The sequence below is a fragment of the Platichthys flesus genome, chromosome 9 (assembly GCF_949316205.1).
Source record: "Platichthys flesus chromosome 9, fPlaFle2.1, whole genome shotgun sequence".
NCBI classification, from domain to species: Eukaryota; Metazoa; Chordata; class Actinopteri; order Pleuronectiformes; family Pleuronectidae; genus Platichthys; species Platichthys flesus.
In genome coordinates, this window is record NC_084953.1 from 17781892 (window position 1) to 17796410 (window position 14519).

Genomic DNA, 14519 nt, shown 5'->3' on the forward strand with positions numbered 1-14519 from the left:
TTAAAAAGCGTGTTTGATGAGTTGATGACGGAAAGACATGAAAACTTTGGAAGCCCTTTGTTCGGCCCCGGTGGTTTTGTGTTTGTCCAGTGAGCTCAGCGTGCATGTGGCTGCAGCACGTCCACGCATTGTTCCCGAGGATCCAGGAGAAAAAGTCCATTGTTGTTGGGAACTTTTTAATCTGGGGATTTAAAACACATCACATGCTCGGACTGGGCAGCGGGGCGAGCGACAGGCGAAACCACCGCAAACAGTGGCCGTTTGGGGAGGAGAGCGCTCATCCTGGAGGGACGCACGACTACTTTGAATAGTGCGCGTGCGGTGCCAGCGAAACTTGATGGGAGTGTAGGATCGCCCCGGGAGTTTGTTTTCGAAGCGGATGCGAAGTTTTTTAAGGCGCTGGGAAGAAGATTCTGGACCAAGATGACGCACAAGTACAGCCAGCGGTCCCTCATCGTCCTGTCGCTGCTGGGGATTTTATCCGCCATCATGTCGGTTCTGTCGGTCATTTTGATTTTCCAGCTCCAGGCGCAGCAGGCGGCGGTGAAGGAGTCTCCCCCCTCCACCTCGGCGGTCATCCCGGCCCCTGTGTGGGCTGTGCTGCTGCCGGTGGCCACGGTGCTGTCCGCCCTGTCCCTCAGCCTGAACCTCAGCTCCGTGTCGGTGTGTCTCCTGCACAGCTACTTCTCCACAGAGGTCTGCAGAGGAGAGCAGGACACCGACAGGTATCCACCTCCATCACCTGACTGACACACTGCACCTGCAGCGGCGGCCATTACTTCACTTTACCTACTGATAGTATTATTACTTAAACAGTTCCGGTCACTCCTGGTGGGCTGCGTCACGTTTAAATGCTTTAACACACCTGGGACCTCAATACACTTGTAGTATCAATACGCACAGGGGAATCCCCATTCCATTGTCTGTACGTTTTAAAATAACATTTTTTTATATAATTTAGAAGTTAAATGCTTAATTCATCATTTAATAATAATAATAATACTCATAGTAATTACAAGCTACTAATTAGTAGTTAGTATGATAGTTTTGTGATCGGGGGCAAAGGTAGGAAAGCTCTTGAAAGACATTTTTCTCGAATAAACTTTATTCAACAAAATCTTTAAAATTAAAACATGATAGAAAGAAGAAAGCAATGAACATCATTCAATCCATAATGGTGGCGATAACATTACAGCACCGTAACATGGAACAAACATATAAATGAGGAACTGACTGAGAAAACTGGAGAGCAAGGGAACTTTGGATTGATATTATGATTATTAAATCATCATATTCCATCAATTTTACTTTTTTTTTTTTACTTCTTAAAATGCTTCATTTTGGCATCTGCCATTATTCTGTCATTGTTACTTGGTGCCACAGCTACTCTTTGGCAAAGAGTTACATAATTTGACTTTAACAATAACCTTGTACATGCCTTGATACCAATCTACAGTTTAACGTTTCTGTAATAAATAATAAACATGGTGCAAATTAAATTACTTATTATAAAAGTATTAAAGAGACACAACGTTACCACTAATTTTGAGGCTGTAGTTTGAAGTGAATGGGTTTGCTTTGAACCTCCCCCTTCCAACAAACATGTATTTGAACATTTAAATATGGAGCAGAGCAAAACAATACTTCATCTCTAATGGATTTGTAATTTCTAGTCTTTGATTGTAAGTGTATAACACTCTAGCTTTTAGTGGAAATCAGCATTCAATCATGTTAAGTATGTTTCTCCTGGTCCTTTAATTGTTCCCCTGTAAACCTCAGCCTGATCTAGGTTCAACTGTATTAAGTTTCATTAAAAGAAAACACGGCCTCAGAAGCATAAAAGCCCACATGTGTCAGAGTGCAGAGGCCCGCACTGCAATGTTGTTGGTCCACCCCCACCTCGCAACCCCCGTGAATCCCAGCCAAACAATGGCCTTCCTCTCATTATGCACCCAGTGCACGGCCTCTAGCTGGTCCTTTCCCACGTCGGTATACGAATCCAAAAGCATGGCCCTCGACCTCCCCACTTACAGAGGGGACATTCCAAGATAATGTGAATAGCAATGAGCTACACCAATCATTACGTAACATACCCACATAATCAATTGAATGTCTTAGGGCTCATACTTATGATATGACAACTTATTGGGGGAGAAATAAAAGGAGCAAGAGAAGTTTGATTATTTGGCAAAGATCGTGAAAAAAAACTTAATATTCATTCTAAAGAGTAAAATGTTTAAGTGTACATATACTGCATCTGAAGCATGAAAAACTAAATGACATTTCTTTCAACAGAGCAGACTGGTTCCTCTTGGATAGCAGAGCTGTGCGACATGTGGCTATTGGACTCTTCTGCCTGGGGGTCTCTGTCTACTTAGCAGGTAAGAACAAAACGATGAATAATGGGGTTGTTATGTTTTTAAAGTCTGAATTCTCTCTTGAAGAACATTTTACACAATATGGCATGAATATACACTTAGACAGTGAAACATAAGTTGGAGCTGGGAACCTGTTGTTGGCTTCTAGCACACCTTTGTGTGTTTTCAATGTGAATGTGTTACAAGCTTTTATAATTTATATGCAGGCTACTCACAGTATGTAGCCATCAACCATAAACAAATAAATTAAAACAAGACTGAAATCTAGCGTCCAAGACACTGGCATTACTGTTGATTTTCAGCAGCAGAAGCAAAAACAGCTCTGCTGCTTTCTCTCTGGTCCATCCAGCCAGTCCAGAGAGAACAATGCATTCTTTGAGCAGCGTCCATGACTTAAGTGTTTTTAATGCTGAACCTGGCAGCGCTGTGGTGCTCTGTTCCACTCAGCGGCTTGTACTATGGGGCCAGTGGAGGCAGTCACTCCATTGTGAAGAGGAGGTGTCGTCCTTATGACCCCACATTAGCCACAATCATGAGGTACCAGAGCTGTAGAAAGCAAAACTGCCTGCTCAGGAAGCCACGTCACATCCCAGAGTTGTGCTTTTCTCCACCTTCCTTTGCTGCGCCAGAGTCAATGGCCCTTTTCCTGCTGGAAAAAAACAGAACAACTCAGATGTGAACACTCTTAAATTACATTTACACAAAATTAAACACATTTTTGTGATTCCAAACTCCCAAAAATGTGCCTATTAAGTCTTGAGCAGGAAGGTGTTTAGTTAGAAAATAACTTTCACAATCAGCTTGGAGTATAGTTATTTATCTGATTACAGCTTAACATTGTTAGCCCAAAATACAGGGAGGTATTTCCTATTTCTGTGAATATGAATTATCTGATTTTCTCCTTCCTCTTTCTCTGCAGCAATGTCCATTTTCATGCTCCTGATATTTGAGGTGGAAACAGGGATTGCCAGTGCTTGTGTCCTCTCTTCAGGGATCCTTGTTCTGCTGGTCATTGTAATCCACTCTCTGGTCAAAGCTTCACGAAGTTCTAAACGCTACCAAGGCGACCACCTCGACACCCTCTACCAGAACGACCATGGGAGCAGCAGCACGCCTGTGTCTCGTCCCTGTGAGCTCAAAATTGGTGCTGACAAACCACGGATGCACCGCACCCAGTCTCACCTCCAACATCAGTTCTCCTACCCTCAATTGGGCAACCCCAGACAGCAAGAACAATACCAGCAGCACCAGCAGCAGCAGCAGCAATACTCCCCTGCTCAAGGCTCACAGGGACATGCTAGCGACAAAGATGGCTACAGCAGCAGTGGCAGCGGCCGAATGCACAGGACCCTGTCGACTGAGTCTGGTTTGTTGCAGGCCCAGGCAAAACCCTGGAATGGGGTCAACAACGAGATGAGGAGTGTCCTTGCACGCAAGTCTGGGATTTCTGCAAAAGACTCGACCCTTGTTTGACAGTAAGGAAGCTCACCCTCAGATTTAACAATATGATTCAAGACACTGATGACTTTCATGTACAAGTTTTCAAAAGGGGAGTGTGAACACAAGGGTCATCTCAAACAGACGAAGACCTTTCAATCTGTATTATCTCACACTCATGTTTATTCTGATTGATTACAGACAATATGCGACTGAGATTGAAAAAAAGTAAACTTCACTATTATCTACGGATTTCTCATGCTTGTATTATAATTTGTTGAGAAAGTTATTGAGCATATTGAAAACAAATTGTGTAATTTGAAGTATTTTGTATCTTTGAACTTGATTTAAATTCATTGTGATAATGTAAATACTTTACTTTGCTATATATTGTAGCTTTTGCCAAATATCTGTCCACAATGTGCAGATGTGTTTTGTTTTTGTCTTAAATCAAATATGTAAAATATAATTCAATTTCAAAGTAGAATGATTTTTACATTTAAATAAGACATTAAAACAATGTTCACGAAATCTGAAAAGGTTGTTTTACTGCACGTTTGACTCTCTGGCTGACAAAATGTCTTACGTTGAAATATAGGCCTAAGTTTGATCTGGACATGTCTGGAGGAACTACTAACCTTGAACACCTCTGTTCAGATGACATGAGGAAGAGGGTGGGGCATGTAGAGCAGAGACAAGGGTACTGGGAGGGGGGGTCACATCATGACAGCTGCATGCAAGTGTCATGGGGGGGAAAGGGCACAGACAAATACAACAGAAAATATGAAGCTCGTGCTAGTGAGGGAATAAAATGCAAATAAACAAGTCATAATAGCAGATGTCAAAAAAATATCAACAAAAATAAATTATTATAAGATAATGATACGAATACGAGCACGAACAAAGCTATGATGTGGAATAAAGAATGAATAAAAACAGGATCAAGGACTGAGAATCTGAAAATGCACACGTGGACATTTTTGTAGGGGAAAAAGTTATATTCTGCAAGTGTGTGACTTTTTAATATATTGATGGTAATTCTGTTTGTGACTATGTTTGGTCTGCAAAGATAACATGAAAACCACCTTCGAAGATAACCACCCCTGTTTGGCAAAGTGATTAAAACCCTGATATTATCGAGGCACTTCGAGAGATGTGCGCATTTTGTAGAAATAGGTGTTTTGTAGAGATATGTATTATTACTGCTCTCATATAGCATCAAGTTTTCTAATGTTCACACAGACCGAAACCTCTACACTCTGGAGAACACAGTGTCTGTGTATTCTCAATGTTCACTGCTGCCTCCTACCTGCGTCCTTGAGAGTTGCTTATCTGCTCCTTCAAGCTGATGGCTTGACGGAGGAGGCTATCGATGTTTTTGAAATACATGCTGCTGTTGGTCATGCTCTTCACGGCACTGCCGAAAACAGAAGATCAAGTTAAGTGTTAACAGTCATAGGAGTGGGCCACTGGGATTCTGGAAATATGTTGTACTGTGCGTCGTCTCACCTGCACGCGTACTCCACAGTGTAGATGGCTCCTTGACTCTGCTCCTCCCAGCTCTGCATATCTGTCTGTGTGGGAAGTGACACAAAGTAAAAGTTTAAAAAAAAATCACACCGAGGTGAGATGGAAAATCCCATCATACTGTTAGTTGTGGCCTTTGGGATTGATTCACATGACCTAGTTATATTCAGGAAAAAGTCAGTTCTCATAGACAATGTGTCAGATTTGGGGAAAATAGCGGAGTGACTTTGCTGAATCGGAATGGCCAGATGAAGAACTGTGTGACCCAGCAACGTGCAAGCTCTCATTTAACAGTGGGAAACACACTGAGATTGGTCTGAGAAGAGACAACCCACGAACAAAGAGCCTCCTGTCTTGTCCAAAGCAACAGAAGAGCTAAAGTTCTACAAGTTGTAGACATCTTACAACATGGTTATGATAGGTATTTGAACACACAGTGCATGAAACCCTGATGCATAGCCACAGACTGATCTGAGCGCTCGTGCGGGTCATCATTTTTTATTATCATTAGTGTACATTTGACGTAAAGTTTGCATCCTGGTGAAAAAAGAACCTAAACGGTATATTCTACGTCGGTCTGCAGAAATCTATAGCTTACAAAGTACTTTTCTCAGCTTTTTACTTACTGTACAAATTGCAGCAAAAACACTTAACACACAGGTATATGGCTTCCAGGCTGTAAGTTAACAGACGGCAATTTCAGCTTCAAACACAAAATACTTTGAAGTTAGAAAAGAAGAGAGAGAGTTCTACCAGCAAAGACGCCTCTTGAATATTATAACTGGATATTGTTGAATTGTACATATACAGTAGGAAAAGCCCAGATTTAAATAATAAAATGAATGATTGATGAACTCCATTCTGTTGTTTCAGTTTTAGGGTCCTGGTGTTGTATTGTCTGAATCAGTATCCCTCTAATAACAAGACTTTACTGGGACCAGAGCCACTGTTATTGTTAAAGGTAAAACCTTTGCTTTTACTTCTGTGAGGAGTCAAAATATCTTGTGAACATATCAGTGATAAGAAGAGACAATACAGGATGAAATATAACTCATGCACTATGTATCTTGATAAGTGTCCTGCTCAGTTTTATTCATTTAAATAACAATGCATGGGAAATTAAGAAGAGGGTCAACAGGCTTTTAAAGGTTCAGTGTGTATAATCTAGTGACATCTAGTGGTGACGTTGCATGTTGCAGCTGAATCTCCGTCCCATCACCCTCCCCTTCCTAACATGACCGAGCCCTCTAGTCTTCAGCTGTCATAAAAACTGAAAAGGGGTTCAGTTTGTCCAGTCTGGGCTACAGTGGAAAAAAAACATGACCTGCTCCTGATGTAAATATAAAGTATTGGAATATAAAGAGATCCATTCTAAGACAGTTATGATGAAACACAGTAGTGAAATCCTCACTCTGATTATGTTCAATTTCTGCCAACAGACCCCTTTCACCTAAACACACTGGACCTTTAAGGGTGTTTCAGTCTGCATCAGCGTGAATGGATGGAATGGAACATTACCTTGTGCTGCACCAGTTCAGGCAGCGACCTCCTCACGTGTTCCTGCAGTCGGTACAGAGCCACCGACGGCTCGTTCGCCAGCACGTACATGCTCTCTGTGAACTTGTCAGTCACTGCAGGGTCAAACACACAACACGACATTAGACACAACACAGGGACACGTCAGGCATCAGGGGGGACAGGGAGGAGAGACGCTCGGCTGAACACAATCCTGCTGGTGCAGCGTTAGCTTAGCGGCAAAGGCGAGCTAACGACTACTAGCATGGCTGCGAGGTGACAATGAGGTAAGTGACATGCTAATGCTAATACATACTGCAGGTGTTTACCTCGTCTGACTTTCAGCTGCATCTCCTGGTCGTCCATAGCGACCGGCGCTGGTCCCAGTGACAAACTGACAGCAAACCAGTGCGAGTGGTGTCAGCTGACTCCTGCTCCTTCCGTGTTTTTGTTGTCATGTGTCACACTCCAATATTTCCGGACAGAAATATCGAGTGGGAAACAAACCCGATGTTCCTCCACAGAAACACGGGGGCACACGGGACCGATGCAAACGGGGGTTGCGTCTCTTTGTTGACTCATCGATCGAGTTTAATAGCGAATCAACTGAGTGATAAGTAGTAAACGGTGGAAACACTCCGATGAGCAGCGGGAACCACGCGCGCGATCTGAAATGATTTACTTTCAGTTTTTCTCAAGAGGAAGTTAGCGCAATTGAGACCGTGATGCTGGAGGTGGTGAGAGAACAATATATGTATATGTATGATTTGTAAACACACGAGTTCCACTTGTCCTGTTGGGAGCACGTAACCACCTGTGTCTGTTTTCTGATGCAGTGATCATGGAGGCCAGAGGTGAAGATGAGGCTGCAGATGTTAACTGCGAGTCCAGAGATGACAGGTCCTATGGTATAAGTGCCCTTCGAGTTTTGTATCTAAATATAGAAGTTGTATATTGTAAAAAGTTGACACTAAGTTTTACTATAGTATCTGTTTAAGCCACCTCATATTTAAAATATTTTAACGGTGTATGTCTTGCTTCCGCTCACATGGCTGGTGTCTCCAGAGATCATGGATGTGGACGAAGACGATTTGTTCAGACACTCCACCACTTTGACCAACAAGCAGCGTGGGAACGAGGTCACCGTGCGTCCAGCGACATTAGACTGTAAGCACAGGCACCGGGGCTCTGATGGTGAAGGGCTGAGAAAACGTTGCATTGTCCTGACTCGCATCATTTATTTCCTCCAGCTCTGTCCATACACCAGCTGGCAGCTCAGGGCGAGGTTTCACAAGTGGCTGCACACCTGAGTAAAGGTGAGGAGTCTGGGAATCGTCCAACAAGCAGAACAGCACAATGCACCAGTATCAGGCCGTGTAAAATGACCTCTGTTGGCCCGTGACCTTTTCATTTTGCAGACATGTCACTGCTCAGCCAGCAGGACGAACGGGGCTTCACTCCTCTCATGTGGGCAGCAGCGTTTGGAGAGAAAGCAGTGGTGGATTTTCTCCTGGAAAAGGTTAGAAGTAAGCAAATGAGGACTAGTTAGAGATGCACATCATTAAGACTGAATGTACAATCTCACTAATGTTGTGGATATTTTTTTTTAAGGGTGCAGACCCCAAGACAATAGCAAGGGAGCGAGAGAGTGCCCTGACACTGGCCAGCTCCGGAGGTTACGTGGACATCGTCGAGTCTCTTCTCAGACATGGAGTCGACATCAACACCTACGACTGGGTAAAGTCAGGAATTTCTTTGTCTCATGACAAGAAAAACCTGTGAGATGTATATATAAACATTGAAATATAACTACAGTTTGATTTTATTTTGAATGAACACTTGTGTATTTTGATGTCAGAATGGTGGAACTCCTCTTCTCTATGCTGTACGAGGGAACCACATCAAATGTGTGGAGGTGCTCTTAGGTACGTTGCACGTCTACAAGTCATGATGTTTTCAAGCAAATTCAGGGTGTCAGTTTCAATTTAAGACTTTAAGGTCATTTCAATACCAACTGAAATCTAATTTAGGACCCAGTACACATAAACTGAGAATATACTTAAACCAAGTAAAACATTTATGTCCATTAGATTCCACTGCCTTTTGCCACAAAACACAGATTGCCTCTTGAGCTCTTCCAGGAACCGGCTTAACCACAATAAACTAGCGAGTAACCCGACTAGAAAGGCAACATAACCAGAAACAGATGAACGACACTGCACATACCTGAACTATAATTCTTCTTCAGTCTGGCAGAGTAGAGAAAGTTAAGAGGTGATGTGTCTTATAATTAAGAGCTAGAATTTCAGACAGCTTATTATTTTCTAAGAGCCTTATTTTGTAAAACTAAATTACCTTCATTACTCTTTCAGCGAAGGGAGCAGACATGACCATTGAGTCCGACTCTGGGTACAGCCCAACGGCCTTGGCTGTTGCGCTCGGACACAAAAAGAGTATGTATTGTCTTATACCTGACAAATACAGGAGATTACTGTAAACAGGAGTTTTGCTGCAGTGAATTAACATTTTCACATCCTTTGTTTCCTAGTTCAGAAAGTGTTGGAGGACCATATTCTGAAACTCTACAAGCCAACACCAACAGCAACATGACAGGTGTTTAAATAAATGACACAGTTGATCTCAGATGACTTAGACCTCTGTTACAACTTATTGCAATAGACTATTACATATGCAGATTCATTTACACTTAGTAAGCTGCATTTTAAATCATAAACCATTTATTCCATGTATGTGCATTACCCTGTATGCAGTGGGGGAAGGACAGCAAGAAATGACTGTAAACAAGTTTTAATAAAAATGTATTTTTATACCGTTTGTTCTGCTGGAATGTCGCTTCAGTAAAAAGGCACAATATTGATACAGTTTACTAATGAATACAAGCATGCTTATGGTCACAGCAAGAGCCACATAGTCTGCAATTAAAACTGGGGTTCAGACTCCGCACCAAGCCTCCGGTCTATGAGTGACGAAGAGCGATTGCCTGACGGATTCCCAAAAGCGACCCATTCCAAAAAAGGCAGCTGAGGAGTTGGCAGTGCAGATGGCATGTTTCCCAAGTGCCACTACACCATCTCGTGTCCTGTACTTTACCCAGGGGTCATTTCCTGTCTCATGAAGGGGTTGAAAAAATGGTCATGAAGCCTTTTCCCCCAGGATGTCCAAGGAGTAAACAATTATTCTTCCAAAAAAGTCGGCACTATTCTCAAATATTATTTTTACTTTGGCCACTGCAGGAGCCTCCTGTATGGGAAAGCTGTGGGTGTGGAGTTAAGAACAAGATAAGTGTGGTAATAATGAAAAGCAGGTCCAGGAAAATATTATCAGATTCTTAATATGAACCTAGAAAAGCAACAGGAACAAGACTGACATGTACAGCTGGAACTGCTGTTATAACCCTGGTCGAAACAGCTTTTAGTTTTACAATGGTGTGCGTTCAAAAGAAAAGCAAAACGCATTTGGCTGATACAGCAGCTGCGTTTAAATACACCATGCATCGTAAATTACAGATAATTCAAACGTATTATCTGTTTCAACAAATAAAGAGAACAGCTCTTTGAATTTTGTTTTTCTAATTTATGCTTCAATGTGTGCCAAGTAACCACTCAACCCTGCCCTGGTGAATACTGTGTAATAAGAATAAAGGATATCTGAAGGGAGTTGTTGTCTTCTGGGTAAATCTGGCCGATCACTGTGATGTCTCCATCTTTTGGGCAACCTACAGAAGGCACAAGTGGAAAATCATTTACCTTGACTTAGAAAACACCTGCAATAGCAAACACTGAGATGTCCAATCATCTGTGATGGGGTTTAACAAAGGGAAATGTAGTGTCTGGGCGTTTTTACCTTCTAGTCGGCATGTTTTTGCTGTGAAGCCTCCCTGGAACTGGACCTTTAACTCAGACACCCGGACAGACTGCGGGAACTCCAGAGACACCCACTGACATTCACCCTGCAGAAGATAGCATTCCTATAATATTCCTAGCTGCTTTCAGACGTGCACTGAGCTCCACAGATCCTCTGTATGTTCGCCAGAGGAGGTGCATGTTTTAACGAAAAGGTCGGAGTGAAAAGATATGCAGTTTGTGCAGACTTTCTGTCCGTCTGTTTTCCATCTTAACTCTGTCTGTTGGACTTAAGATGTGACAGACGCAAAAATAAAATAAACACAAAGAAAACAGTGACAGAGCGGTGTCATGCACATAGAAAAAACGGATGAGTGTGTCAAGAGGGTTTTTGGTAGTATGAACTGACGCTGATGTCTGTGTGTTGTAAAGAAAACCACGTGATCTCCACAGTTGAGTTAATACAACTCTTCCTGTATCTGTCTGCTGGACCCGGCTGCTCCACCTCTTCCCTGAATAATGTGGAGGATTTTTTGTATCTCTATTCCATACTATAAAAATTGTAAATCAGGGTTTGAAGTATGTTGTGTGTTTACCCTGAAAAAGTAACACAGTGAAGTCAATACAGGAGGTACTACTGAATACTAAAGACACTATGATATGATTGCAACCATTCCCCCTATAATTTAATAAAATATACTCAATATAATAGAGCAGGGTTTTAGAGAATATCAATATACATATCTCTTTATAACTCCATCCATAGTAGTAACAGAAAAGTCCAATATAAATCAATATTGTGTAAGCACAGTGAGTATAAAAATGTATAAAACATATTTAATCTGGTTCTGACTTGTTAAAAGCTTTGCTATTCATCAAGTGTTTGTCACTCTGCTCATAATAATAATAATAATAATATCAACTAAAAAAAAGAAAAAACATTTAACCTGAGTATTTTAGCGTTGAGAAAAAACAACGTATCTGCAGCTGCAATAATAGAAAAACAATAACAGGTAGCAAATATTTCATGCTGTGCAAAGTACAAGGTATAAAGTAGTGTATGTAGTATATGTAGACAGATCAGCAGTAGTTTTACCTGGTCGGAGTTCCAACACGTCTCTTCATTACTGTCAAACATGAACTTCTTTCCAAACTGCTTCACATCTCTGTTCAGCACAGTGCTCACCCTGCAGAGAGCACAACAACAACACACCAGCTGTTAGCTACACACCTGCTAGCTTCCCTTACACTGCACAACAACACGTGTACAGCTTAGTACGTGTTGTCATGACAGTTACGTCCCTAACGTACAAGTCTTCATGAATAAAACTTGATTTAATGACAGAGTACCTGCTCTGTGTTTCTGTGCATATCACCGATGAAGCCATCTCACCCTGCATAAATCACACTCTGCCGTCAAGCGACGCGGCCACGAGGCGTGTGTTTTTTGCGACAGTGACGTGCAAGTGCGGCTGTTTTATTTCCAGCCACAAGATGGAGGTCTCGTACCGCGGGAACAAGGGAAGAACGTGAACTGTGAAGGTAAATGTATCATCTTTAGCCAAGCTCTCAACTGCTGTAGATTAGAGTTCAAAGCATGAGTGTGTGTGTGTGTGTGTGTGTACCTGCAGGTGTTTCAGTCCTCTTGTCTGCATGAGACACGCAGATCACATAAGAATCGACCAGGAGGAGAAGGGCTGCACAGACTGAAGGTGAATCGATCAGAGAAACACTGCCTCCTTTAGAATGGAACATGCAGAACAACAGAGGAAATCCATCGCAGCAGGTTCTTCTGTACAGTCTGTGGATGGAACATGTGCGTTCAGGTGAATCCGTGCTGGGCTCTGCTGACGGTTGTGTTATTGATTCACAGCAGATTGGAGCTCAAAATAATCCAAGACCAGAGCTTGACTGCTTTTATTAGACAACACAGTCCTCTTTCATAAACCTGGGAAGCAATATGACAGCAAAGCATGCATGCATTTGTGTGTGTGTGTGTGTGTGTGTGTGTGTGTGTGTGTGTGTGTGTGTGTGTGTGTGTGTGTGTGTGTGTGTGTCAGACTACCTTTGGGACAAATTCCCGACTCAGGTCCTATTAGTTGCAGACCACTAATTAGGGGAGGTCAAGCTGGTCAGTGGTAGCTGGGTCTGTGGTTAAGGTTACTGTTAAGGGTTATTGATTTTGGACTTTTTCCAGTACAAACACTGACCTTATCAGGACCAGTAGACTTCATGGGGACAAAGGCCAGTCTAAATGAGGCAAAACATTATTCCTGAGCTCTTTGTTAAGGTTCGGGTTAAGATTTGAATTGTGGTTAGGTTTAAGTTTAGGGTTCGGCATGATGTGGTCATGGTACCACTGTTCCCGATGAATGGAAGTCCATGCAAAATCCTATCCCCTAAATTGAGGGAATTGGTGGTTGGGTCCGTTGTGGAGGTTAGTGTTAGGGGTTGGGTTAAAGAATGCAAATTTATGCAATGTCCTCAAAAGTGACGTGTGTGTGTTTGTGTGAGTGTGTGTGAAGGAGAGAGCGTGTACTTGGCTCATGGCTCATTACCGACAGAGAGCGCCTGCTGAGGTTTTGTCACGGTGCCCCCTCACTGCGGATAATCAATAGGTCTGAAATACAAAACCTGATGAGACCCGGCCTCCGTGAAAATTGTGCAGGGGACTGGGTAGGGTGACTGGACTGTGAGGCTGTGACACACACACACACACACACACACACACACACACACACACACACACACACACACACCAAACACACACACACACACACACACACACACACTTTGTGAGCCTTATATTGCGCGCATTGCAGCATCGGTTCAGGTTTTATAGACCCCTGTCATGTATTTGAGATTGAGTATAAATTGGGATGTAAAACCACTGTAATAACTTTCACTTCTCATATCTGTGAAGGATGATGACGTACTTTATATCTGATGATGTTTTCTACAGGTTTTCATATATTTGCTTGTCAACAACATGAGAGGATGATGAGCTGGCATTGCAGTTAACTTCACGATGCCTGAATGGGCTGCTAATGCTGCTAACTAGTGGGGCTATCGGGCACAAAACACAACGACCAATAGTATAGTCCATCATAAAACGCCTTGGAAAAGGACAACTTGACATTCTATTGTTATGGATGAACAAACTAGATATAATGTGTTGGCTTTAGAGGGGTTTGGCCTTAATTAGAGCCAGGTTAGTGTTTCTCCTTGTCCCCAGTCTATATCCTAAGATAGGATGATCAGCCTGCTGGCTCTAGCTTGATATATTTAAGTTGCAGAAATGAATTCAAATGTACCTGCCATCTTGCGCATTTGGAGCAACCAGTCCAACCAGTACAAGACTTGACCCATCGTGAGTCAGTCTCAATCATGAGGTTTCACCCTGTTTTTTACAGTATCAAATCATTAAAACCAAACCTGCTGGAACTAGAACTATTTGAATAAACATCAGTGTGATATCAACCACCTGAAGTGACAGAAATCTTCTTTGAGAATAAATTATTTGATGTCTCTCGTCGGGGGATTTATGACTTACATTGCATCTAGTCACCAGGTGGTGATTCAGGCGCTTGGCTTCACATTTGGGTTCAGTCATGTGGTCCATCTTGATATCACGCCTACATGAGTGATCTTCATCTTTTCATCATTACATATTAGCGTAATATAAAATGTTGAGTTATCCCTTTAACCCCGGGCTTATGACTTGGACATAGATTTAAAAAAGTGTTTTTGCAGTGAACCTCTTTACCTCTTCTACCTTAATGTTAGACGTTATTCATTA

The 14519-nt window shown here is 42.3% G+C and overlaps 4 protein-coding genes across 7 annotated transcripts; 2 read left to right on the forward strand and 2 right to left on the reverse strand.

Annotated features, from left to right (window-relative positions):
- Positions 1-2: 2 nt before the first annotated feature.
- On the forward strand, positions 3-4231 carry tmem221 (transmembrane protein 221). Its single transcript, XM_062395149.1, has 3 exons — positions 3-725; positions 2296-2381; positions 3298-4231. Exons 1-3 carry the CDS (start codon positions 424-426, stop codon positions 3849-3851), a joined length of 942 nt encoding a protein of 313 aa, XP_062251133.1. The 5' UTR covers positions 3-423; the 3' UTR covers positions 3852-4231.
- On the reverse strand, positions 1088-7315 carry borcs8 (BLOC-1 related complex subunit 8). Of its 3 annotated transcripts, none has more exons than XM_062395154.1 (6): positions 7187-7315; positions 6861-6973; positions 5325-5389; positions 5125-5232; positions 4454-4545; positions 1088-3024 (listed from the first exon to the last, which is right to left on the reverse strand). In XM_062395154.1, the coding sequence occupies exons 1-6, from the start codon at positions 7221-7223 to the stop codon at positions 2948-2950; spliced, it is 492 nt and encodes a 163-aa protein (XP_062251138.1). In that variant the 5' UTR covers positions 7224-7315; the 3' UTR covers positions 1088-2947. The 3 variants fall into 3 exon arrangements, with proteins under 3 accessions (XP_062251138.1, XP_062251136.1, XP_062251139.1); XM_062395152.1 differs by having other exon boundaries at positions 1088-3027; XM_062395155.1 differs by lacking the exon at positions 4454-4545.
- Positions 7316-9692, forward strand: rfxank (regulatory factor X-associated ankyrin-containing protein). Of its 2 annotated transcripts, none has more exons than XM_062395151.1 (9): positions 7316-7591; positions 7694-7765; positions 7923-8024; positions 8108-8173; positions 8276-8376; positions 8469-8594; positions 8716-8782; positions 9230-9310; positions 9406-9692. In XM_062395151.1, exons 2-9 carry the CDS (start codon positions 7699-7701, stop codon positions 9465-9467), a joined length of 672 nt encoding a protein of 223 aa, XP_062251135.1. In that variant the 5' UTR covers positions 7316-7591; positions 7694-7698; the 3' UTR covers positions 9468-9692. The 2 variants fall into 2 exon arrangements, with proteins under 2 accessions (XP_062251135.1, XP_062251134.1); XM_062395150.1 differs by having other exon boundaries at positions 7318-7594.
- nr2c2ap (nuclear receptor 2C2-associated protein) lies at positions 9664-12521 on the reverse strand. The gene is made up of 6 exons (XM_062395156.1): positions 12346-12521; positions 12071-12254; positions 11817-11907; positions 10722-10827; positions 10526-10593; positions 9664-10133 (listed from the first exon to the last, which is right to left on the reverse strand). Exons 2-6 carry the CDS (start codon positions 12118-12120, stop codon positions 10011-10013), a joined length of 438 nt encoding a protein of 145 aa, XP_062251140.1. The 5' UTR covers positions 12121-12254; positions 12346-12521; the 3' UTR covers positions 9664-10010.
- Positions 12522-14519: the final 1998 nt, after the last annotated feature.